Below are 12,077 nucleotides of genomic sequence, written 5' to 3'. Positions count from 1 at the left end.
ATGAGCGTCCAAGCCAATACAAAGTTATGTATGTTTCTCTTGGTATTCTAAGTAAAGAGCCACCCCTTCCCCAGACATTCATAGACACAAGGTGGACATATTATCATGAAACTCTCCAGTGGTATCTCAAGTATGGAAAAGCTTGTTTACAGCTCGCTGAGTGTCTCCTTGAAAGATTGCCAAAATCAGATAGCCACCATACTATTTGGCAAGATGTCATTAAGCTGAGCTCCAGTCCTATGATTCAAGTTGAAATCAAGTTTTTGTTTGAATTCCTCGATAAGTTTATCATCCCATCTCTGAATACATCCCAAGCTAGTGATGCAGAACTTGGATTCTCCAGTGGTTACCTAGCAAGGTTATGGCCAGCAACTGTTCTGAAGCACCATGAAACTTTAAGTAAAATGTTGATGTCTCCTGCAGAATATTTTCCTTTAACATCACAACAGGTGAAGATGTCATTGAAGGACCCAGCAGCTATCAACCATTTTCAGAAACAAGTGCAGAGGCCAATGTTACAAGAAGCAATTAAAGTAATCAAAGATCATGGAGCAGAGTGGTTAACTTTTCCCAAGTTGTTTGGAATGGGAGCTGATCAGAGATACCAAAGTCCTTTCTGGCATTCAGTTTTAAAGCTTCTTGAAATTCCAGTCAGATCTGAAAATCAACAAGAAAAGTCAGTGAACAATTTCTTTCATGTACATGGACAGAACATTCTAACATTGGTGTCTAAGGATAGAGTTGGATTGATTAAATGGGCCACTCTTTGGAAATTGATGGAACCACAATTGCTCAGTGAGATCAAAGAAATTGCTTCATCACCACACAGCTCACTCATAAGTAAAGAAGCCACTCCAAACCTGTTTGAGTTCTATGCCAAGCACATTTTCAGTCTTCCAGTTAACAATGTTCTTGCTGAAAGACAGTTCAATCTTTCTCAACTGTATCTTAATGATAACATGTCAGAGTTATCAAAACAGGCCTCAATCACATTTGTTGAAAATATTCTGCATAGTGGAAAAACCAACACCAGGACCACAGAAGCAGCACGTGAAGTTCATGAAGAAAGAATGAAAGATTATACCCAAATGCTCACCACAGACGTTTTGCAAGAGGCGAGAAAGAACCTAAACAAGATTAGAGAAAACTGCACACATGGGCCACTTACTGCAAAGGATGTTTACCCTAGAGCTTGGGTAGAGAAGAAAGTAAACAATAACTTACCAGAAACAATTCAGTCACTAAAAGCAGATGGTCGCAAGCTTAAACTTCAATGGAAGGCTTCTGCCAAGGGAACATCTGCACTGGAGGGACAGAGGTCATTCAACCCAACAGTAATTGAGGGAGTTACCTGTACACCTGATGGACAAGTTCCAAGACTCATGCAGCTAGCGGCACTAAAGGTGTGGAACTATGGGGAGGAGCTACCAATTTATGATCTACCAAGAGAATGCCAGTTGTGTCTACAAAATCTTCCAAATGTCTTCCAGCCTCCAACTACTCATCTTTCCACATCCCACATGTCTGAACATGTTACACTGTTGCCTGCACATGAAGAATAGAGTAGTCATGAGGGGTGGCTCAGTAATTTTTAAACATTATAGATTTGTACATATAAGAATTGATTTCACCGACCACACTGCATGAAATAAATATATCTCAGCATGTATGCATTTTTACACACAGAGATGCATCTAATAATTGATTAATGTTTCAACACAACATGTTAGAATTAACCTGGTAAAAGCATGTTGTATATGCCATGTTTACTTAGTAAAGTGAACATAGCTTAATATCTTAGTATATGTACATGTAGCATGTTAGCTTTTTGGTTTACAATATTGCAACTGGTTTTACAGGGTAAAAGTGAAGTGCATAGTGCCAAAGTTGAGACATGCATGTACAATCATGTTGTATTGGATCTTGAATTAAATGAATTGAATATTACATTCAAAATGAACAGTAGGTGTATGAAGCTATGATGTATCTGATTTTAAATTGTTATGTATGACTGTAGCTTTGTAGAATATTGAACAAACACTGAATTGCTGTCACTAAATTTCAGCAGTTTAAGAACATAATAAATGTAATACTTAACTACATGTAGATTATATCATTATACTGTTGCACATGTACAACTTAACATATCACTAGCAGTATGTAACTTTTAATGTGATAAGAACATGACTCGTGTATAAGTACTCTTGTTCAATAGGCATAATATTTTGCACAGGAAGGGCAAATCAAAGTGATGCAGCCAATGTTATGTTGCACATAGTTAGTATACAATGATAATTTAACAGTTACTGTAATAAATTAGAGTGGAACACTGGATCTGTTAAAAATGTGCCAAGTTTATTATCCTGTCTTTCCTTATTCTGTGTAAAAGATAAGTAATACCATTCTGACCCGTAATTAATCCTCTCTCCCCTTTAAACGTTTTTCTTCTACAATTAAATATATCTACATCAATGGAATTTTTCTTACATATACCTGACTTGTAATGACCAGTTCAACAACCAAACTTTACCTGGACCTATACTAATTATTGAATATGCAGTGTGGTCGAAAAAGAATCAGTGTATTGCTCAATCCTCTACATTCAAAGTGCCCAAAAGAAATGAGCATTAATTTGACAATCGATACCAGTCAAACATCATCTCCGTAATCCGTAGTAAGTACCAACGAGTACCCGAGAAGTGATTGATAAATTGTTCTTGGCTCCTGTTGACGATAAAACCGGAGTTCACTCTCGATCTCGAGTGGGCGATATTGAAAGTAGGCTAATTGACCCTTTATCACCAACACACCCCAAGATAGGGGTCAAGATAACTAATTTATATTCTTACCTCGTGCATTGTGCGCTTGCTGTAATTTCGAGCTGCTCTGAGTACATTACATCAGTCGATATATTTCACTCCTCCATGGTATCTTGAGCGCGCGTCCAAAAAATGTGAATAACTTTCAAACGAACAACGATGGACTCCAAAACTCAGTTTGCCTTGAAAACACGATGCCCACTCCTAAACTTGTCCGTTTCGAAATTCCAAATAATAAACACCACGCGCAATGAACGACAAAACAGTACGAAAAATTAGAATTTCTACCACTTAGTCGATGAAAAGGAAAAAAATAAAACGGTAGAATCTTCAACTTCGTCGCAGTCTTCCCGGTTTATGTGTTAAACTACCTGAGACTTCGTGTTAAGACAAGATATTCAACGGTAAAGTTTTAAGAGTGTTGAGGAGAGAAGTAAACATAGGAAAGGGCCTATTCTGCGCATGTCTGAAATTTTCCTTAGCTCACGTGCATACGCTGTTCCGTGAGGCCTAAATTTTAACAAATTCCGGCCTAAATTTAGCCGTTTGAAAACTTAAAATTTTTATGACGAAATTTAAGGAGACACTATCAAAGATTTTTAAGAAATTATTTTGGTATAAGTTGTTATATACATTTTAGTCAATTGCAAGCTTGACCTCTTCACCGTGACTAGCAATGGCAAAAGAAAAATAGTTTATTCTGAGACGAAGAATAATAAAGTTGAATCGCTCACTTGCACTACATAAGAACCACATGCACAAACTTCTTACGATGCTGCTCAGATGAACAGCAGATCAAAAGTAACAAAACATGAACTCTGGCGTCTGACATAAACGCCCACCCAAAAGAAAGTTGCCGGCTCAAAATACCGGTGTTTTACTGACACAGTTCTTACCATTATTTTTTTTATTAATTTTGTTTCGTGATTAGGTTTTGTTCCCCTTCTGAGCCCTGTTTGCATGGAAAGTCTCGAAATGGAAACCAGAAAAATTTCAGACTCCGATATTACTGCTCCTAAGAGTTTAAGGTCAGTTACGCGGCACATTTAGCAAGGTTGTAACGTTTTACTGTATCAAATGTATTGCGATTTAGCAATTTTCTAAATCCATCGATGTTAGTAGCACTAGCAGAGTTGGTTATAACTATTCCCTTACCTAAAAACCGGGTAGTGAATAATCCAAGATTGGGTTAGACACCTTAAACCTGGGCAAGTCCTCTGCAATTTATATCAGATTATCTCCTATTTATGATATCTTGGGAAAATCTAGAGAAGAAAACTTATGGTTTTATGGGAAAAAGAAAAGTCGGGAATTCGCCCTGGTGGATTGCCCACTGATCCTCCCTCTCCTTCCCGTGCCCGCAGTGCAGCCTCGTTTTGGTCCAAAGAATCTAAACTAAACGCGAGCTAGTCCTTCAGACAGAGGCCTTCAGACTTAAAAGAAAGAGAAAAATCTTAGAAGATAGCTCTATTGGAATAAGTAGGAGGAGGGGGGGGAGAGGGGGGAGGAAAAAATTCTGTATCCGAGCTTGAACTTTCCTCATTGTCACAGATTGGAACTGCGCCCTCAGTCTGCTAAGAACAGAGGTTGGGTGTCGAGAATGAACAATCAGCTTCAATGGTTACAAGTAAACGAATAAAACTCAAAAGGTTAGATTCTGTTCATCGAGAGCAAAAAGTGTCGCCAAAAAACATTGTTTTGCCTTGGGAAAACGATAGTGATGAAGCATATTGATCCTTGATTGTATACAGACGCTGTTTTTTACTTTTGGCTCCTAAGTTACCATCAGTAACATTTGTATCACGCATATCTAACAGGTTTTTGATGGCAATTCAGACCGATACACCGTCAAAAGTCACGCGTTAAAACCCACCAATAACAGCTCGTTACATCCGTGTTCATACGATTACATTGCGTAGCTACATTGCAATGAGGGTGGACTTCTACGGTTGTATTTCAGGTAAGAAGTGGTTCTGCCTTAGGTCATTCTCTGTTGGTGCATTGACAACTTATGAATCTCTCCATCCTACCTCAGTTTGCAATTAGATGTTCTCAAAAGGTCATCATTTGTTGTTGGCTTTTTTCCTGCAAGGAAACGGTTAGATCAGTTACCAGGTGAAACTCACAACTGACGTAGAACATAGAAGTTCATGCGAAGGTTATTACTTGCATTATGAAAAAAACGCGGATATGATATCTAATTATCATAATGTTTATTTGTTATATGCATCTTAGTAACTTTGTCTCGAAGTGAGTGAGTTGTGAACCTGTATGACAAGATATTCTTCCATAAGAATGCTCATGACATCACTAACCTAAGCTTGGAGAAGAACTTGGACTGAGTCTGTTCACTGGGCATTCTATCGAATACAAAGTTGTTGGATTCAGAAAAGAAACAAACGGTTTTGGCAAGGCTATCTATATTACGTTTTCTTATTTGTAACCCTTTCTAGTTATATTGATGTAGCCTCTCGGAAAGAACATCTCAATGGCCGTTTTCAGACTGCACATAGTGTGACGATCTAATTACAGAACATAAACACGAAAGTTCGGTTAAATCCAGTCTTTCTCGCTCCATTTGTTTTGACAATTTTGCTCTCCTTTTCCTAGATCCCCCAGTTCCAATTGCTGTATACTCTTTCAATGGCGAGTTTGGCACCAGAGATTTAGGTCCCCATCAAAATTCACCAGGCATTCCGTATAATATACAACTCGCTCCAGGTCCCTTTGGGCAGCCAAGTGGCTCTATCCGGTTCTCTGGTACTCCCTTCAGCTACATCGAGTTCCCCAACAACGGAGGACTGGACACAAGGTTTTCCTTGACAATCCTGCTGTGGGTGTTTCCAGAAAATGTCAACGGTCCCATGATCAATTATGGAACTAAATATTCTAGTGTTCATTTTTGGATCGATAATGGTGAAACTTGGGCCAGATTGATGGAAAGACTCGGAGGAGTTTCTGGAGTGGTACTACGAAATTCTTTGAACCATCATCCGTGGAATTTTATTGCACTTTCTTATGACTATGTGACAGGCGTTCAGAGAGTTTGGAGCGACGGAAAAGTTTGTGATGCTGCAAACGTTGGTCAATTTGGGCTAAAAACTCAAGATGTCATCAGAATGGGAGTGAAAGATGGAGATCCAAGATTTCTTAAAGGGAGAATATAATCTTGCTTTCAAGTGTATGACAGGGCTTTGACTGAGGGAGAAGTACAAGCTGTAAGAGGACTCTGTTTTAGAAAAGGTTAGTGAACCTTGTAGTAACTGTAAATTTATATAAAAAGATTATATGGTAATTACCAGATGCATGAAATCCCCACCTAGACCTAAAAGCCTATCATACCAATGTGACAAGGATTATTTGCCCCATGATATTGAAAGTAAGTGCCCTTAACTTGAGATGTTTCTGGATTTTATTATTATATATGGTCTTTGCGGGTAATTTTGGAGATTCAGCGATGTTTGCATCGTAGGATGCTTTCAAAATCCTTTCTAGTGGGTAAGCCCTCTTGACTTAATGCTCAATTTCAAATATAAATAATACCTATGCATCGCCAAATATATGGATTTGTAAAATTCATTACGTATCTTTCCTTCTACGGCTTATCTTCGCGAACAAATGTACTGAAATACATTAGTGCGTTATGTAATCTTTTTATCTATCAGTTTCATCGAATCCAGTGGTCTTTTTCCCGTTAAATGGACAATACGAGACAACAGACGCCAGTCACAGCCACAACCCTTCAGGGAAGGCGTCGAATCTTGAATCAGTCTCATGGCCCGACGGTAACATGGGAGGTTCGTATCAGTTCTGGGGGAACTTAACCAGCTTCATACAATTCCCAAACCTCGGAGGACTGGACACGAGATACTCGATGACGCTTTTGGCTTGGATCTATCACGAACAGATGAAAGGTTCGATCTTAAACTACTTTTCACTTGGTTATTATGGAGTTCGATTTATGGTCAGTGAGCAGGGCTATTTTTTTGTTGAGTTACGCTCATCAGAGAACACAACGCTGAAAACTCTTGAGGGATCAGTCGGAGAGTTCACAATTTGGCTCAATGGAAGCGTCGATAACAGAACTATTGTTGACACACCTGTCGAGTTGGCAACCCAAGAGAGTGCCTTTATGGGCGTAACATCCAATTCCCAATTTAAGTGAAGAATTTCATGTCTTCAGCTTTATGACAGAGTTTTAAGTGTGCTCGAGATTGAAGATGCAAAACAATTGTGTTCTACAACAGGTGGGAAATTGTTCGGTATCTATTACACTTATGTGGTCTTTCAACCTCCTCTTACATTTTGATATCTGCCTAAAGTTTCGTGTTGCTCACAAATTTTTCCTTCTTTTTTGGGAAAGATAATTTTTTGCTTTGCTTGGGACATGTATGAGGTATGAAGATATTCATACCTTGCTTGTTATTTTCTTGTTTAGTACGTTTTACTCCCTTTTGTGCCTTAGGACGGTCAAATCGTAATCAAACTGTCTACGTGGGAGAAGCAATAAAGTTGAAATGCGACGCTTTAAGCAATAAAACGGTGCAATGGAGCAAAGGTGGCGCTGTTCTTCAATCAAAAACCACTGGCTGTGGAACCAGCTTACTCATTGGCTTCGTTAAGTATTCTGAAGAGGGGATGTACACGTGTGAAGTAATTAACAAAGCCGGGGCAATCGATGCTTCTTATAATGAAGCAGTGAGGGTAAATGGTCAGTATGTTCATACGGAGCAGTTTTCACCATATTTGCACTCAAGCGAAGAAAAGGTTCAGATAGGAATCAGGAAATTTTCCAAAATGGACGATAGCATGCTAGTAGACAATGGGGCTTGTTTCTTTTTCGAACAATAAGGAAACGCGGTGGTGTCGTTAAGGCATCAGTAGCGCGGCGCTGGACTTCAAATCGAGCACTAACTACACACGTTCAACGCTATCAATTGTTTTACTATGTGTTTATACCGTTCATCTCAGACATAAGTTTTCATTAACTGATCTCGTTGTTCTCCAGATTTTTTCGAAGAAGACGCCAATTTAACTTCCCACAAAGCTGACTGGCTACTTACGGGTCACGTGATGGCATCCGAGAGGTCTGTCGACAGTTCATAACAATGCATGCAGCATTGCGCAAACACGGCTCGCGAGCATTGTAGATCATTCAACTGCAACAGGGTCACTGGTGAATGTCAGCTGAACAATGCAACAGGGCATGCCCAAAAGTCAGCTGACAGGTTGACTGAAGACGAAAATAGGATAGAGCTACTATTATGAAGCTGATAGACCAAGAGATATCATGGTGTTCCCTTAAACTCGAAACATTTCTTCACTCCCAATTTAGAAGTGATTGAAATTTTTTTGTAAATTTAATTTCTAAAGCTTTTAGTGATGGTGCTCTTAGCACGTTATTTAACAAGGGCGGGTTTTAAATGTGCAACGGAAGCGCATGTGCCGTTGTAGCATAATCAATTGACCTGGTCGTTCGTATCGCCCCGATCATTCCAGATACTTCTCAAACGATCAGAACTGTTTAATGGTAAACAGGGTGAACAATCCCTGGCCGCTCAAACTGTCGGGAAGACTACTATTGTCAGGAGGAAAACAAGTTTATGAGTGCTGTCCGTTTGAACCATCCATATGAATCATGGAACAGATATGGGGGAGCCATTCCTAAGTTTCTGGTAAACGTTATTTTCTGATAGTATCATTAGGAGTTAAGTTTCGTCATAAACAAAGGCTCTCACGGTCCATGTTGATACAAATTCGTCATTCAAATGCACTGATGGTAAGTTAAAACTGCAAGTGGAACGTTTTTCACAAGTGGAGCGTAAAGTGATCCCGGTTTATGAGTTCGAGACCGGTAAAATAGACTTTTCGTAAGGAGTACAAGATGAAAGAAAAGATAAATGAAAACCACACAATCTGCTAAGTCATTGAAAAGGTGAATTTTATTTATTCCCTTTATTAATGAGTGAAAAAACAGAGCTGATCTGACAGTAGAAACTAGTTATACTCAATCAAGAACACGTGAAGAACTTGCATGACTTGTAATCTCAGTTAAAATAATGACCAGAAATCCTGTAAACTATCAATTTAATTTGAAAGGGAAAAAAAAATGAAAACTAAAGAACGCATTCCTCAGAATAACGCTCCCTTAATTATTTAATTAACTCAGATACCTTATGAGATACGACACACATCTCATAGGTAACCCCTAATTTCATCAAGATTAGTATACCTTCCCTGCAAATTCACCGGTTGTCCTGTTTTAAACGATTTTTCAATGGCATCAATAATGTATGAGGAGCGAAGCCCATCATGTTTGGAGACTTCTGAAACCTCTTTGTTATTCATCACATCGATAAAATGATTCATCTCTAAATCGAAAGCTTGGGAATATCGTTGCGGAAAAGAAAATTTGATAGGAGGTTGGGTGCTTCCCGTGGAATGAAAATGGGTTGAGGCCAAGGCGTTTTGGTTGTCGCTGGTAAGCATTCCACCCGATCCAAAAACTTCAATGCGATGATCGTCGCCGTAAACAGCTTCACGAGATTGATCAATCTGACCAATAGCACCACTTGGAAACCTCATGATTACCCCAACTGTATCCACATCGTCCATCTCTGCAATGTGGATAATAAGGGGAAGTATTTTTCGTCAACTTTCGGTCAATTCAACCAAAGCTGACAAACTTTCTATTCTGCGTATTAAACTTTATAGTGAGAATTTGTTCATGCCTCGGGCACAACACGCGGAACCTTTAAATCCATTGCTAAAGACATTCCAAATTTAATAAAGGCCTTGTATATTATCTAGCAACACGTTTCGTTTCAATCTCCTAAAAGGAAAGGTATTCTTGATCAGCCATAGATCAACTAAACCAAAACCATAAACGTAGTCAACCCTAATCTACTTTTCGCTGTTTGTACACCATTTTAATCCTTTCATTTTTCAGTCGTACGCGATGAGTAAGGCATCTCGCACCGGCTTTGTAGTATTCGGTTTGGGTCGGGTAGGTCAAATTCATGCAGCCAACCTCATTCGAAACCCAAGGGCAAGCCTGAAATGGATCGCAGAAATTGACGAAGACAAAGCTAAGAAGTTCACAACCGCAAATTTCACGGATACACAAGTCATTCCGCCATCAGAAATGCAGAAAGCGTTACTTGATCCAACTGTTCATGCTGCAGTGATAACCGCACCTACTGATCTGCACGAGGGGATCATTTTGCGCTGCTTACAGGCGGGAAAAGCTGTCTTCTGTGAGAAGCCAATTGCAAACACTGCGGAAGCCATAGGCGAGAGTCTCAATAAGATGTTAATTTTAATAAGATTTTATAAATCACGGAGTAGATTGGAAGACGTTTCTAATTTTAACTTGGCGCAATCAAAGTGAAGATTCTGGCTGTGTTTTCACATCATGCCCGTGGACTGGCATTCCGTTCTGCGACCGATAGAGCCATGACGCGTGCTCCTTTCGCGTATTTGTTTTTTCTGCGGCTAATTTCTATCCACGGGATATTGGGCAACTGTATCGGTTGAGTCCCTTCCTTGAGTTCCTTCCTCTCGGTTGAATAAGTTTAGTAAGGACTAGTTGGCAAAGTGACCATCTAACTGATGTACTGACCAGCAGCTGATGAGTTGACTGCTTTACTTAGTGACGCATTGAGTGACTCGCGGACTGACTGGTTCACTGACTGACTGAATGACTAACTGACACAATGAATGATTAACTGCCTCATTCGCTCACGGGCTCATTGACTCACTGACTCACTGACTCACTGACTCACTTACTCGCTGGCTCACTGACTCAATAACTCACTGACTCAATAACTCAATGACTCAATGTCTCATTGACTCATTGACTCACTGACTCGCTAATTCACTGACTCAACGACTGATCGGCTGACCAACCACGTAGTAAATCATCAGACAGCTGAAAAAACGCCAACTGACCAACTAGCTCACAAGGTAACCGTACATGTACGAGATTGACAGCTGAACAACAGACTTACTGGCTGTCAGTTAGCTAATTATAACTGAGTGACAACCCCATTGATTTCTTGACAATCAACTGTTTAATTTTTGATTAATTACTATTAGAGCGTTGTTATAAGGAGGCCGAGAGCCTTAACCTTTCATTGTTCTGCGGTTTCAACCGAAGATTCGATCCAACCATCCGTTCCGTGTTTGACAGGGTACAAAACGATGATGTAGGTCAAGTTCAAGTGGTCAAGATAATAAGTCGATGACTCTCCCATGCTGTCCACAGATTTCCTAAAAATTTCTGGAGGGTACTTTCACGATTGTGGCATACATGATGTGGATATCATCTGCTGGATAATGGGTGAAGTTCCTGATACAGTCTTCTGTCTCGCCCATGCCTTCCACTCTCACATTGCAGAGATGGACGATGTGGATACAGTTGGGGTAATCATGAGGTTTCCAAGTGGTGCTATTAGTCAGATTGATCAATCTCGTGAAGCTGTTTACGGCTACGATCATCGCATTGAAGTTTTTGGATCGGGTGGAATGCTTACCAGCGACAACCAAAACACGTTGGCCTCAACCCATTTTCATTCCACGGGAAGCTCCAAACCTCCTATCAAATTTTCTTTTCCGCAACGATATTCCCAAGCTTTCGATTTAGAAATGAATCATTTTATCGATGTGATGAATAACAAAGAGGTTTCAAAAGTCTCCGAACAGGAAACTTCTGTTTTCCTCCTGACAATAGTAGTCTTTCCGACAGTTTGAGCGGCCAGGGATTGTCCGCCCTGGTTGTAATTAAACAGTTCTGATCGCTTTAGAAGTATTTGGAATGATCGGGGCGATACGAACGACCAGGTCAATTGACCAGGCTACAACGGCACATGCGATTGCATTGCACATTTAAAACTCGCCCTTGTTAAATTACGTGCTGAGAGCAAAATCACTAAAAGCTAAAGAAATAAAATTTACAAAAACTTCAACCACTTCTAAATTGGGATTGAAGAAATGTTTCGAGTTTAAGGGAAGACCATGATATTTCTTGGTCTATCAGCTTCATAGTAGTGGCTGTATCCTATTTTCGTCTTTAACTGGTCAGCTGACTTTAGGGCATGCCCTGTTGCATTGTTCAGCTGACATTCACCAGTGACCCTGTTGTAGTTGAATGATCTACAATGCCCGTTAGCCGAGTTTGCGCAATGCTGCATGCATTGTAATGAGCTGTCAACAGACCTCTCGGATGCCATCACGTGACCCGTAAGTAGCCAGTCAGCT

General features: G+C 39.9%; 2 protein-coding genes across 2 annotated transcripts; one reads left to right on the top strand and one right to left on the bottom strand.

Annotated features, from left to right (window-relative positions):
* Positions 1-9,014: 9,014 nt before the first annotated feature.
* Positions 9,015-9,434, bottom strand: LOC131773872 (myo-inositol 2-dehydrogenase-like). The gene has a single exon (XM_059089838.2). The coding sequence runs from the start codon at positions 9,432-9,434 to the stop codon at positions 9,015-9,017; it is 420 nt and encodes a 139-aa protein (XP_058945821.2).
* A 343-nt stretch (positions 9,435-9,777) lies between these two features.
* On the top strand, positions 9,778-11,570 carry LOC131773871 (myo-inositol 2-dehydrogenase-like). The gene is given in 3 exon segments (XM_066158613.1): positions 9,778-10,111; positions 10,917-11,062; positions 11,064-11,570. Coding segments are annotated over 3 exon segments (987 nt in total).
* The last annotated feature ends 507 nt before the right edge of the window (positions 11,571-12,077 follow it).

The sequence above is a fragment of the Pocillopora verrucosa genome, chromosome 1, assembly GCF_036669915.1.
Source record: "Pocillopora verrucosa isolate sample1 chromosome 1, ASM3666991v2, whole genome shotgun sequence".
Lineage (NCBI taxonomy): Eukaryota > Metazoa > Cnidaria > Anthozoa > Scleractinia > Pocilloporidae > Pocillopora > Pocillopora verrucosa.
Note: the sequence above shows the minus strand (reverse complement) of the source record. Positions and strands in the feature narration are given on the sequence as shown.